The 14,568-nt window shown below is 47.3% G+C and overlaps 1 protein-coding gene across 1 annotated transcript in view; it reads left to right on the forward strand.

The window, feature by feature from the left end:
• The window catches only part of ENPEP (glutamyl aminopeptidase), a 243,618-nt gene that overhangs the window by 65,058 nt on the left and 163,992 nt on the right, over positions 1 to 14,568 (forward strand). Inside the window, exon 4 of the mRNA XM_063918907.1 lies at positions 5,367 to 5,487. Within this exon, the coding sequence (XP_063774977.1) occupies positions 5,367 to 5,487 (121 nt within the window). The remainder of the gene's footprint in view (positions 1 to 5,366; positions 5,488 to 14,568) is intronic.

A 14,568-nucleotide genomic window follows, 5' to 3' on the forward strand; every position in this document is an offset into this window, starting at 1 on the left:
AAGAAGGAGCAAACAATGGCAGAGGCAGAGTGGGGAGGCCCCCCAAGCATCAGAGACGCTAATAGTGAATTTATCTGACTATGATCTATCTGCGGTCGAACGCCAGGTGCTGTCTAGGGGCCTGTCATTTGTTCCAGCACGGAAACTAGATCCTTTTGACTGGCAGATAGAAAAATATCGACTACAGCGACAATTGAAATTAAAAGAATATTTCAACAAACAGCCCACCAGCGGCATGGCCTAGCGGGCTTGTGGAGAAGACGTGCCGCCGCTGTGCTCCGGAATCCATATCCCTTTACCATCCTGGGAGCGGAGTCACGGCGGTCCCCGGCACCATACCCACATTCCATCAGGGCCACTGAGGTCCGGGGCGTCTGGCGGCGGTAGCGAGAGACCGGAGAACACTGTGGTCAGTGCCCGCGGGCTGCGGCCTACCCCGCTGCTGGAGGCCGCGGCCTCGATTTCTACAGCCTGGAGCCCGAAATCGGGCCTCACCGCAAACGTGCCGGCCGGCGCAGGGAGGGGTCCAGCGGTGCACCAGGACTTGGAGGGGCCCCCAGACGCTGCCTATATCAAGAAGAGGGAGGGGTTCTCGGCTGAGGCCCCTCACAAGACCCTCACCGATTACCAGCAGTCTCTCATCACTGCTGCAGACACTAGAATCTAGAAAATTTCCTGTAGTGGAGTTTCACCTTGGACGGTTTCTCCTTTTCCTGCAAGCGGGAGTGGATGTGGGCCTGAGATTGGGATCCATCAAGGTCCAAATCTCTGCTTTGTCCATCTTTTTTCAAAAACAATTGGCAGTCCTCCCTGAGGTTCAGACCTTTTTGAAAGGGGTTCTGCACATCCAGCTTCCCTTTGTGGCGCCAACGGCACCCTGGGATCTCAATGTGGTGTTGCAGTTCCTACAATCAGCTTGGTTTGAGCCTCTACTGGAAGCTGACATCAAGTTTCTCACGTGGAAGGCGGTCACTTTGTTGGCCTTGGCTTCTGCCCGACGCGTGTCGGAATTGGGGGCTTTAGCTTGTAAAGTCCTTATCTGATCTTCCATGAGGACAGGGCGAAACTTAGGACTCGTCCGCAGTTACTGCCTAAGGTTGTATCGGCTTTCCATATCAACCAACCTATTGTGGTGCCAGTGGCTACTGACTCAATTGCTTCAAAGGCCTTGGATGTTGTCTGGGCTTTGAGGATCTATATGAAGAGGACAGCTCGTCATAGAAAAACTGACTCTCTTTTTGTCCTCTACGATCCCAAGAAGATTGGGTATCCTGCTTCTAAGCAGTCGATTTCGCGCTGGATCAGGTTCACTATCCAGCATGCGTATTCTACGGCATGATTGCCGTGTCTGAAATCGGTTAAGGCCCACTCTACTCGTAAGGTGGGTTCTTCCTGGGCAGCTGCCCAGGCCTTACAGCTGTGCCGAGCTGCTACTTGGTCTGGTTCGAACACGTTTGCTAAGTTTTACCAGTTCGATACTTTGGCCTCTGATGACCTCAAGTTTGGTCAAGCAGTATTGCAGGAGCCTCCGCGCTCTCCCTCCCGTACTGGGAGCTTTGGTACATCCCCATGGTACTAATATGGACCCCAGCATCCTCTAGGACGTAAGAGAAAATAGAATTTTAATTACCTGTTGGTAAATCCTTTTCTCGTAGTCCGTAGAGGATGCTGGGCGCCTGCCCAGCGCTTCGTTTCCTACATAGGTTTTATAGTTCAGTACTGCCTGGTTCCTAGGTAAGTTCTGCGTTCTTTACTGTTTTAAGTACTGTTTTAGCTGTTGCTGAGTTTCCGGCATGTTGGCCGGATTTGTATGTTGTGTGAACTGGTAGGTATCTCGCCACTATCTGTGTAATTCTTTCTCTCGAAGTATGTCGTCTCCTCGGGCACAGTTTCTAGACTGAGTCTGGTAGGAGGGGCATAGAGGGAGGAGCCAGCCCACACTATTAAACTCTTACAGTGCCAATGGCTCCTGGTGGACCCGTCTATACCCCATGGTACTAATATGGACCCCAGCATCCTTTACAGAAAAGGATTTACCGGTAGGTAATTAAAATCCTATTTTTCACTCCAGTCTTTTTGTTCCCAAACCAGATGGTTCGGTGTGCCCCATGTTGAACCTGAAGTCTCTAAACCCGTATCTGCGGGTGGTGGTGTCCGCTCTGGGGGAGGGGGAGTTTCTAGTGTCTCTGGACTTCAAGGATGCTTACCTACACATTCCCATGTGGCTCCCTCATCAGATTTACCTCAGGTTCGCCATATTGGACGACCATTTCCAGTTTCAGGCCTTACCCTTCGGCTTATCCACAGCTCCGAGGGTCTTCACCTAAGTCATGGCGAAGATGATGCTGCAACTGCGCATGAGGGGATTGAACATAGTCGCCTACTTGGACGATCTCCTAATAGAGGTGGTGTCCATGGAGAGTCTGCTACACAGCATCGATCTGACGACTGGCCTGCTTACGGATCATGGGTGGAGCCTAAATTTTCGGAAATCTCACCTGGAACCGACCCAACGTCTTCAGTTCCTGGGAATGATACTGAGTACAGTGTCTCAAAAGGTGTTTCTCCTGGTGGACAAGGCCTTGACTATCCAGGCTATGGTTCGCTCGGTGCTCAGTCCTCGCAAGGTATCCATACATCTTTGCATCCGTTTACTGGGCAAGATGGTGGCTGCTTACGAGGAACTCCAATGAGGCAGATTTCATGCCCGACCATTTCAGCTGGATCTGCTGGACAAATGGTCAGGGTCTCACCTTCACATGCATCAGGAAGTGACCTCTCCGAGAGCCCGGACTTCTCTATTATGGTGGTTACAGGTTCCTCACCCAGTGAAAGATAGGAGTTTCAATATCCACTTGTGGATTCTATTGACAACGGATGCCAGCTTCTGGGGTTGGGGGACTGTGACACAAGAGGCCCAGTTCAAGGGGATGTGGTCGAGACAGTAATCTGCGCTGTCGATAAACATCCTGAAACTCAGGGCAATTTACAATGCTCTTCTGTAGGCTTCTCATCTCCTGAAAGATCAGGCAATCCAGGTTCAGTCGGACAACGCCACGGCAGTGGCATACATAAACAGACAAGGGGGAACAAGAAGCAGAGCGGCGATGCGAGAGGTGTCACATATCCTCCTCTGGGCGGAGGCCAATGCAAAGGCCATCTCTGCCATATTCATTCCAGAAGTGGACAACTGGGAAGTAGACTTCATCAGCAGGCACGACCTCCATCTGGGGAAATGGGGCCTGCGTCCTCAGGTGTTTCAACAGTTAATTCACCGGTGGGGCTGTCCGCAGATAGATCTGATGGCTTCTTGACTCAACAAGAAGCTATGCCATTACTGTTCCAGAACGAGGGATCCGCAGGCTGTTGTAGTGGACGCACTGACAACACCGTGGCTGTACCAGTTTGTTTACCTGTTCCCTCCTCTCCCGCTCATCCCAAGGGTTCTCAAAAGACTAAGATGGGAAAGCGTTCAGGCAATTCTAATTGCCCTGGATTGGCCTCGACGAGCATGGTACTTGGACCTCCTCACCATGGCTCTGGTGGATCCCTGGCCTCTACTGCTCCAAGAAGATCTACTTCAACAATGTCCGTTCATCTATCCAGACTTACAGCTGCTACGTTTGACGGCTTGGAAGTTGAGATGGAAATTCTAGCTAGAAGGGGTCTTCCCTCCCGGGTCATTTCCACCAAAATCCAGGCCAGAAAGATGGATACGTCAAAACATTGTCATTGTCTCTGGAAAAAGTATGTTTCCTGGTGTGAGGGTAGAAAGGTTTCTCCCGTGGAATGTAGAATTGGTCGTTTTCTACTTTTCCTGCAAGCGGGAGTGGATATGGGCCTACGGTTAGCCTCCATCAAAGTTCAAATTTCTGTGCTCTCTGTTTTCTTCCAGAAACAACTTGCCGTGTTGCCTGAAGTACAAACTTTCCTGAAGGGAGTTCTTTATATGCAACCGCCCTTTGTACCTCCCACAGCTCCGTGGGACCTCAATGGGGTTCTGTCCTTTCTCCAATCTGACTGGTTTGAACCCTTACATAGGGTGGAGTTAAAATTTCTCACCTGGAAGACGGTGTTGTTATTAGCATTGGCGTCTGCCAGACGTGTCTCTAAATTGGGGGCCTTATCCTGTAAAAGCCCTTATTTGATATTTCATGAAGACAGGGCGGAACTTAGGACCCGTCCTCCATTTTTGCCTAAGTTGGTGTCAGCCTTTCATGTGAATCAGCCTATTGTGGTTCCTTGAGTTGTCTGATGCTTCCGTTGGTCCTGAGTCCTTGGATGTGGTCAGGGCCTTGCAGATTTATGTCAAAAGGACGACCCATCATTGGAAGTCTGACTCGCTGTTTGTCCTTTATGATGCCTCCAAGATTGGTCGGCCGGCTTCTAAGCAATCTATTGCTCGCTGGCTCAGGTTGACCAATCAACAGACCTATACTTTGGCGGCTCTGCCCTTGCCAACGATTATTCAGGTCCTCTCGACGAGGTCGGTGGGGTCTTTACTATGCAGCTGCCCGGGGTGTATCGGCCCTACAATTCTGCTGAGCTGCAGCTCTGTCTGGTTCGATTACGTTTGTTAAATTCTATAGGTTCGATACCTTGGCCAAAGATGACCTTCAGTTTGGTCAGGTGGTTTTATATGGGTCTCAGCACTCTCCCACCCGTTTGGGAGCTTTGGGACATCCCCATGGTACTAGAGTACAAGACCACCATATCCACTAGGACGTAAGAGAAAATAGGAATGTAATACCTACCGGTAATTCCTTTTCTCCTAGTCCGTAGTGGATACTGAGCGCCCGCCTCAGTGCTTCATTCCTGCTTACCTGTGTATGTATTTGGTTGGACCGGCATTGCGGTACCGTTATGTTGTTGGGATAGCTGTGCTGTCCGGATTAGGTTGGTGTTGCTATCCTCTGTTCTGGTTAGCACCCTCCTTTCGTTATGGTTTTGTGTTGGCTTGTTGCCTCACCGCTGTTGTACTGTTTCTTTTCTCATATTATGTCCGTCTCCTCGGGCACAGTGTAGGAGGGGCATAGATGGGAGGAGCCAGCACACACATGCACACATTAAAGGTTTTAAAGTGCCAGGCTCCAGTGGACCCGATCTATACCCCATGGTACTAAAGTACAAGACCCTAGTATCCACTACAGACTAGGAGAAAAGGAATTACTGGTAGGTATTAAATTCCATTTTTTTTCATTGAAGCAATTTATTGTTTCCTCCTTGACTTCATTAAATTGAGTCATAAGGCTGTATCATCAATCATATTCATATCTGTAAAATTGTAAAATTACCACACAATTAAAAAAAAATATTCTCAAACATTGTACTTTCCTTCCAAACTAATCACCTTTTCCTGATTGCAGCTGCGAATTTATGTGCAACCGTTGCAAAACAGCACAGCAGAGTATGCCGCTAATGTCACCGTAGTCATTTTTGACTTTTTTGAAGAGTATTTCAATATGACCTATTCTCTTCCAAAGCTTGGTATGTATGTTATACAGGAAAGTGCACCCTACTGTATCATGTATAGCATTATTTTATCAGTAGACCTTTTACAGGGTTGCAGTAAACATGTTATAAACAGAGTGCACATTTCAAAATCTGTACAATCAGATCATAAACTGCATATACAGATGGAGCCTCGCTCATCTTCACTTCCCTGCTGCGCCTAGGCACACCATGGTTTATTAGCATAAACCATTCATCTATTGTTCTCAGCTGCAATACAATACAGAGAGAACAATACATCAGGAGATTAAGTCATTACAGCAGGGGATTAAGTACGACTGCCCTGGCTCAATTAATCCTATTAAAGGCCAAGATGAAGATGGCTCCATCTGTACACATATCATTTAGAATCCAGGACCAGAGCTACCATATATAGCCCCTTGAGGTGTGAACGTTGTCTACTGCCCCTGGTCTGGTACCAGTTAGGATGAGGTTCTGCCCTTGATCTCTACAGGCACACAACTTTTGGCCTCGAACCTTCAGGCTTTCCACCAGTGCCACTTCGTAATCTTGGCTGCAGTGCTCATCTTTACCTCAGATATAACAGATCCCAATTAAAAAAAAAAATGTTTTTATTACTTAATTTTTTTATCTTTGCAAGTAGGAAAACGTTTTCACATGTTCTCTGTGCACACAAAGACCTGCGTTTTCACCTCTGTGTCCCCTAACCACAAACCTACCTTGCCTATGCTAATCTGACCTTTTTAGGGTCTATATATACACAAAAGTCTACTTTATATTTCTCTTGCGTCATAGAGGATACTGGGGTCCACATTAGTACCATGAGGTATAGACGGGTCCACTAGGAGCCATGGGCACTTTAAGACTTTGATAGTGTGGGCTGGCTTCTCCCTCTATTCCCCTCCGACCAGACTCTCTTTAGAAAATTTGCTTGGAGGAGCAGGTCACGCTTATGGAAGCTCCTGAAGAGTTTTCTGCATTTATTTTTCTGCTTGTTATTTTCAGGCAGGTCTGGTTGGCACCAGCCTGCCTGCTTAGTGGGAGTTAGGGGGGTAGAAACGGCCCAACCTCCCTTAGGGTTAATGGTCCCGCTCCCCGCTGATAGGACACTGAGCTCCTGAGGGAACTATTCGCAAGCCCCACCACGGCGAGCGTAGCACGCCGCCACCCGTAACAGAGCCAGAAGTGAGAAGAGTGGTGAGTAGAAAGCCGGCGTCCCGGTTAGCGGGTTGCCGGTGGTAATGGCGGCATAAGGGTATGGAGACATAGCGCTGACAGGCAGGCTGCGGTTCCAGGTTTCAAAGACATACTATGTGTGTTCCGCTGTGAGGGGCGAGCTGAAGCCTTAAAATACAAAATACCACCACTGGCAGCAGCTTACAGGGGTTCTAACCCACTGTAAAGAACTGTCAGGTCTCTAGGTTTGTCTGTCCCCGGCGGGGGCGCTAGTGGGTCAGTGTTGGTCTGATGGATAAAACGTGGAGGCAATATAATAGTCCTGTGCATAGGCGCTGATGTTTTATTGTTACTGAGCAGATCGGATAACACAGTATAAACAGAAAACCGGTAATGGAATGACAATGGTTGATAACTGAATTTAAATAGCGGAAGTCTCTTGCAAATGAAATGTGAAACAACAAAACTGAAGGCAGATGATATAACTAAAATCCAATAGTACTTGATAGCACACAGTCTCAGTATAACGTAAGATAAAGTAACTTGAAAGGCAGAACTCCGGTATGTATAAGAAACACTCAGTCTCTATAAAGCACACAAGTCCAGATAGCTTTACTAGGCTCAAGCAGGAAACAGTCTCTAAGCCATCAATAGTAATACTGCTGAAATGCACAGATGGAATACAGATAGCCAATGTACAAGTGAGATGGTAATACGAACACCTGAGGAGAGTCTCTGCTGCTGGTGATTGTGGCTGGAGGGAATTGGAGTCCGGAGTTAACAGGAGAGCTGTGAGAATGAAGACTGGAACAAATGGAAGTAACCACGGGGATCGCTGGAAACAGGAACCAGAAGAACTAAGGCACACGGTGTGTGACTTGTTGTCCGAGGCAATGTGAGAGAGCCACAAGCTGGAAGTTATACCTCCTGCCCAGCAGTGATTGGACACAAACTGCAGGCGGAGATACAAGCTATGCCTGTCAGCGCTATGTCTCCATACCCTTATGCCGCCATCATCATCAGAATCAGCTGCGTGCAGGTGTCATGGTAACGTCCACACAGGCTGGACATCGGCACGCCGCAAAACCCAGACAGGACCAGACTCAGAAGTACTCAGCAATGTGAAATAGAACGCTCGCGGTTACTACACCCATGCAGCCGCAACTGGGGACAAGACCTCCGGAGGCCCGCACACCAGCGCGCTGGTAAGTGAGACGTAGCAGAGCGCCGATTCCTGACAAGAACATTATAAACCTCAGCCAGTATAAAAAGCCGGGAAGACCGCGCACCATTCAGGGGGCTTCACTATGAGCGGATCCAGCGGCTCACCAGCACCATTTTCCCTCTGCAGCTCTCACGGAACAGACTGCTAGAGAAGCGCAGCTCCTCCACAAGGACTCCAGATTACCTCAGCGGTACCAGGCGGTCATAGCAAGGGGGGGTGGGAGCCGTATAAGAGTACTGATACCCTATTAAGGGGTCTTAGTCTGCGACCCAGCTAGATTTAAGCTTTAGCAAGAAGGGCGCTGGGTGGCTGGCTCCATCTTACCCTGTGTCTCCCTAGAAGGGCTCTGTGTGGGTTAACTGGGCTTAACCTTTTCTCCTGGGTGTGTGTGTGTGTGCCTCACATTACAATATCTAAGGAGTGTGTTTCATGCACGGCAGAGCGTTTTTCTTCCCCAGGGGGATCACTACAATGTACTCGGGATAGTACTCATTCTCAAGCTAGTGGATCCGAACCAGCATGGTTGGATTCTCTAAATGGGATGATCTCGAATATTTGTAATAAATTATCCCAGAATGAGTAAAAGATGCAATACTTAAGAGAGTCTGTGGATGACCTGATGAATAGAGATTCAGTTCCCATACTAGCGTCTCAGACAACTACCATTTGTCCACAAAAGCGTACACTGACCCAGATCCTGCAGACTGACACTGATGAAGATGTGTCAGATGCAGAGGAGGGTGAGGTGGACTCACTGGGGGGTGCACTCCATTCATGCCCAAATAGATGAAGGATTCCTGATAGTTGCTAGAAGTGAAAACTCTCCATACGTCTATGTACCATCCACACACAGACATTCTAGTGGTTTAATAACATTAGAACCTGATTGGTTCAGGGGTGGGGGGTGGGGATGCAGCTCTGTCACAGAGGGTACAGGCTCTGATAGAAGCTATTAGAGTAATTCTGAAAATTCCTGATAAGATTACAGAGGAGGATGAGGTGTCTTATTTTAATGTAAAAAAGAAGTCCTCTGCTACTTTTGCTACATCAAAAGCGTTGAATTCTCTGTTTGAGGAAACCTATTTTAATCCTGATAAAAAGTTTCAGATCCCTAAGAGATTACTCACATCCTCCCTTTCCCTCAGGATGATAGAAAAAATGGGAAAACCCCCCGATTGTTGACGCATCGGTATCTAGGTTGTCACGCAAGATAGTCTTACCTGTCCCTTGGACAGCCTCCTTAAAGGACACGGCTGACCACAAAATTGAGACCACTCTCAAATCCCTGTACACAGCTGCTGGGGTGGCCCAGAGACCCACTATTGCTTGTGCATGGATCACTAGGTCCATTGCAAAATGGTCAGATAATCCAGTTGACGAGTTAGACTCCTTATCCAGGGGGGAGATAGTTTTACTCCTACAGCATATACAGGGCTCTGCAAATTTTATGGTAGGGGCCTTAAAAAAAAAAAAAAATAGGATTGCTCAATGAATGCAACACAGCCATGGCAGTGTCAGCATGCAGGGGCCTATGGCTACGCCAGTGGTCTGCAGATTCCAGGAAAGGTGTGGAAAGCCTACCATTTACAGGTGAGGCCCTGTTTGGAGCTGAACTGGATACGTGGATTTCCAAGGCTACTGCGGATAAGTCTACATACCTTCCTTCCGCAGCGCCCCCAGCTAGGAAATCCTACTCTGCTCCAAAGCTGCAGTCCTTTCAGACGGCAAAATTTAAAAATAAAACCAAAGGTTCTTCTATGGCCTTCAAAGACAATAGAGGTAAACCCAGAAAACCAGCAGCTGCAGGTTCACAGGAACAGAACCCCGGTTCTGCTTCCTCTAAGCCTTCAGCATGACGGTGGTCCACATTGCCTGGAAGACAGGCAGGTGGGAGCCCGATTAAGATATTTCAGTCACATATGGGCAACATCATGCCAGGATCCCTGGGTCAAAGATCTTATCGCCCAGGTCTACAGACTGGAGTTTCAGGAACTCCCACCTCACAGATTCTTCATATCAAGCTTACCAGCTTCTCAAGAAGCAAGTATGTCTTTACAGAAAGTAATTCACAAACTGATACAGACTCAGGTCATTGTTCCATTTCCACTTCAGCTGCAAAACCAGGGTTATTATTCCAATTTGTTTGTGGTACCGAAACCGGCAGGTTCGGTAAGGCCCATTTTAAACCTCAAGTCGTTGAACCCGTACTTACGGGTGTTCAAGTTCAAGGTGGAGTCTCTGAGAGCAGTGATCTCAGGTCTGGAGGAGGGGGAATTGTTGGTGTCTCTGGATATCAAGGATGCGTACCTTTATATTCCGATTTGGCCACCTCATCAGGCTTATCTAAGGTTTGCATTACAGGACTGTCTCTACCAGTTCCAGGCCCTGCCATTTGTCCTCTCCTCGGCACCGAGGGTGTTCACCAAGGTAATGACAGAGATGATGTTTCTCCTCCGCAAACAAGGAGTGAACATAATACCGTACCTGGACGATCTGCTGATAAAAGCGCCATCCAGGGAGAGGTTGTTGGACAACATTGCCCTATCAACCAGACTACTCCAAGATCACGGGTGGATTCTGAACCTACCAAAATCTCATCTGGAACCAACATGGAGGCTTCCGTTCTTGGGAATGATACTGAATACGGAGGTACAGAAGGTATTCCTTCCTTTAGACAAGGCATTAGTAATCCAGTCGATGGTACGGGATGTTCTAAAACCAACCCGGATATCGGTGCATCTATGCATTTACCCCCTGGCTCTACAAGATGGAAGGTTTCACGCAAGGCCCTTCCAGCTGGATCTGTTGGATAAGTGGTCCGGATCGCATCTTCACATGCACCAGAGAATCCGTCTGTCGCCAAAAGCCAGGATTTCTCTTCTGTGGTGGCTTCAGACTTCTCACTTGACCAAGGGCCGAAGGTTCGGGATTCAAAATTGGATTCTGCTAACCACAAACGCAAGCCTCAGAGGTTGGGGAGCAGTCACCCAAAGAGAACAGTTCCAAGGAAAATGGTCAAGTCAGGAGACCATCCTTCCAATCAACATTCTGGAACTAAGGGCCATATACCACGCCCTTTTTCAAGATCACGCTATTCAGATTCAGTCGGAGAATGTAATGGCGGTAACGTACATAAACTGACAGGGAGGAACGAAGAGCAGAGCAGCAATGTCAGAGGTGTCAAGGATTCTCCTCTGGGCGCACAGACACGCTGTGATCCCAAAAATTCTCAAAAGAATATAAAGGGAAAAGGTTCAAGCAATTCTCATTGCTTCAGATTGGCCAAGAAGGGCCTGGTACGCGGATCTACTGGAGATGCTCCTAGAGGACTCGTGTCCTCTACCTCTTTGCGAGGATCTTTTACAACAGGGGCCGTTCGTCTATCAAGACTTACCACGGCTACATTTGATGGCATGGAGGTTGAGCGTCAACTTCTAGCCCAGAAAGGGATCCCGGATAGGGTTATTCCAACCTTGATCCAAGCCAGAAAGGGGGCAACGTCTAAACATCACCACCGTATTTGGAAAAAATACGTCTCTTGGTGTGAGCACAGAAAATTTCCTGCGATTGATTTTCAACTGGGACGTTTCCTCCTTTTTCTGCAGTCGAGTGTGGATGTGGGCCTACGTTTGGGCTCCTTAAAAGTCCAGACTTTGGCCTTATCCATTTTCTTCCCGAAACAATTGGCCTCTCTCCCTGAGGTACAGACATTTTTGAAGGGTGTTCTGCACATCCAATCGCCCTTTGAGCCTCCTACTGCACCTTGGGATCTCAACGTGGTGTTGCAGTTCCTGCAATCGGAATGGTTTGAGCCTTTACAGGAGGTTGACGTAAAGTTCCTTACGTGGAAGACCATCACACTGTTGGCCTTGGCCTCAGCAAGATGTGTGTCTGAACTAGGGATGTTGTCTAACAAGAGTCCCTACTTAATTTTCCATGCGGACAGAGCTGAACTCAGAACTCATCAGCAATTTCTTCCTAAGGTGGTGTCCGCTTTTCACATCAACCAAGCTATTGTGGTTCCGGCTGTGACGGACACCTCTGCTACTTCAAAGTCTTTGGATGTTGTGAGGGCTTTGAAGGTGTATGTAAAGAGAACAGCTCGTCATAGAAAATCCGACTCGCTGTTCGTGCTTTATGATCCCAATAAAATTGGGTGTCCTGCATAAAAGCAGTCTATTGCATGCTGGATCAAGCTCACGATACAGCATGCTTATTCCACGGCAGGATTGCCGATTCCAAAATCTGTACAGGCCCACTCTACTAGGTCGGTGGGTTCTTCTTGGGCGACTGCCCAGGGTGTCTCGGCTTTACAGCTCTGCCGAGCAGCTACTTGGTCAAGTTCGAACACGTTTGCTAAGTTCTATAGTTCAATACTTTGGCCACTGAGGACCTTCAGTTTGGTAAATCTGTTCTGCAGGAACCTCAGCTCTCTCCCATCCGATTTGGGAGCTTTGGTACATCCTCATGGTACTAATGTGGACCCCAGTATCCTCTAGGACATAAGAGAAAATAGGATTTTAATTACCTACCGGTAAATCCTTTTCTCATAGTCCGTAGAGGATACTGGGTGCCCGCCCAGTGCTTCGTTTATTCCTGCACTGTTATTGGTTAAGTATTGTTGGTTCAGCTGTTGCTATTCCTAGTTTGTAGTTTGGTTAGCTTTGCTTTCCTCTAGTTGTGTGTGCTGGTTCGGAATCTCACCACTATCTTTTCTATCCTTCTCTCAAAGTATGTCCGTCTCCTCGGGCGCAGTTTCCTAGACTGAGTCTGGTAGGAGGGGCATAGAGGGAGGAGCCAGCCCACACTATCAAATTCTTAAATTGTCCATGGCTTCTAGTGGACCCGTCTATACCCCATGGTACTAATGTGGACCCCAGTATCCTCTACAGACTAAGAGAAAAGGATGTAATTCAAATCCTATTTTTCCTGTAAATAGAAATTGAATATGCTAGCCATATATGTTCTACTTGATGTCGCTATCTGATTGGATAGATAGAAGGCCAAATATCACAAATCCAATTGGATTGAAATGATCAAGTTCTTCATTATCAAATTGCAATGGACTTTGGCTGAACACTGAGCCTTATTATTAATAGAATTAGCTGGCAACTTTGCATAGATTCTGATCAGGAACACTGTCCAACTTTGATTTCCATACAGCTGTTTTAAATCTTTATGTGCATATATATCACAATCCGCATCTCGGATGCGATGTGATAAATTTGCAGAAATCTGCAATGCAATATTTGAATACATTGCAAAGGTGTATCCAGTGGTGCTGAGAGAGGGGGGGGGAGAGGGTGCAAATTACCCTGGCTCAGGTCTGATGAGGGGGACCAGTGAGCGTACTGTAGGAGCCCAGGTCCCCTCCCCCTTACCTGGCAGTGTACTCGGCTGCAGTGTGGCCATGGAGGTGCTTAAAATACTATTTCTATTTTTTCAGTATTTTTTTCCCCAGTAATTCTATGGGTACATGACCACACCCACTATGATTAGGCCACGACCCTTGAAAAGTACCTGGGCCCAGCCCGTCTCTCGACTGCCCTGGATGTATCAAATATCGCATGCCGGGACAGAGCTTGTGAGAAAGCTCTGACCCTGTAATCCTCTTACTGCACTTATCAGGGTATTTTTTGTGAAGAATACCCTGAGCATGTTACTTAGGAAATGTTTTTATTTGTTTTGCAAAATAATTGAATTACCTTCCAATGGGTATATTTACTAAAGGTCGATTTTCATCGATTATGATTGATTTAAAACAGATGCAATTTGATCTAAATCGTTGTTGTACTTCCAGTGCTAAAACACACATTTACTAACATTTAAAAATTAGTATTAAAAATAAATAATCTGTTAGTAAATGTGTTTCATTCCCTAAAACCCAACTTCAATTGAGATCCATGGACCCAAAATACCAGTTTCATAGTTACGGATAAAGCCGCCATAAGTTTTGTGAGCTTGTGTCCTTCTATTAAACTTGTGTTCCATACTGTATACGTTGCTGAAAATAGTTGGTGGTTGGGAATTACTGCGCACTGATAAAAATTAAGTAAAAACAACGTACAACCATTTTTATGGTGTCCCTGGACAGTGCTGCCCTGGTCATGTTCCTAGGTGTTCTGTGTGGTAAATATACTGTAACCCTGAAAAATAGTTCTCCCTCCCGAGAAAGTCAGGTCTATATTGTCCTGGGTCCTCCACATATCACAGCTGTATTATGTGTACCCTAGAGGTTCTTGAGGAATAAATGAAAGGGTGTGATACATTATACAAGCGGTCGGGATGCCGGCAGTCAAATGACCGACTCCAGCATCTTGACAATTACAATGCTGACAGAAGACTGGGTAATTATTTTACCCCTCCCCTGCCCCTTACTGTAACCCACCCGGCGTGTCGGCTAGGACTTAGATTCGGAGGGCGGCAGCTAGGGCTAAAACCAGTGCCGTAACTAGATATTTTAGCGCTGTGTGCAAAATAGGGCATCGGCGCCCCCCCCTATGTAAAAAAGGGGCAATGCGTGCCGTAGGCGCGCACAAAACATATAGGGCATGGCTTCATGGGGAAGGGGAGTGGCAACAAAATAATACCAATTCAAATTACCATTATTTAAATTACACCGCACAGTAGCGCCACCACACCAGGTACAGCCCCTCTTACACATAACGGCAGACAGATTCCCCTTTTTACACATT

Source organism: Pseudophryne corroboree, chromosome 1 (assembly GCF_028390025.1).
Source record: "Pseudophryne corroboree isolate aPseCor3 chromosome 1, aPseCor3.hap2, whole genome shotgun sequence".
Taxonomy (NCBI): Eukaryota; Metazoa; Chordata; class Amphibia; order Anura; family Myobatrachidae; genus Pseudophryne; species Pseudophryne corroboree.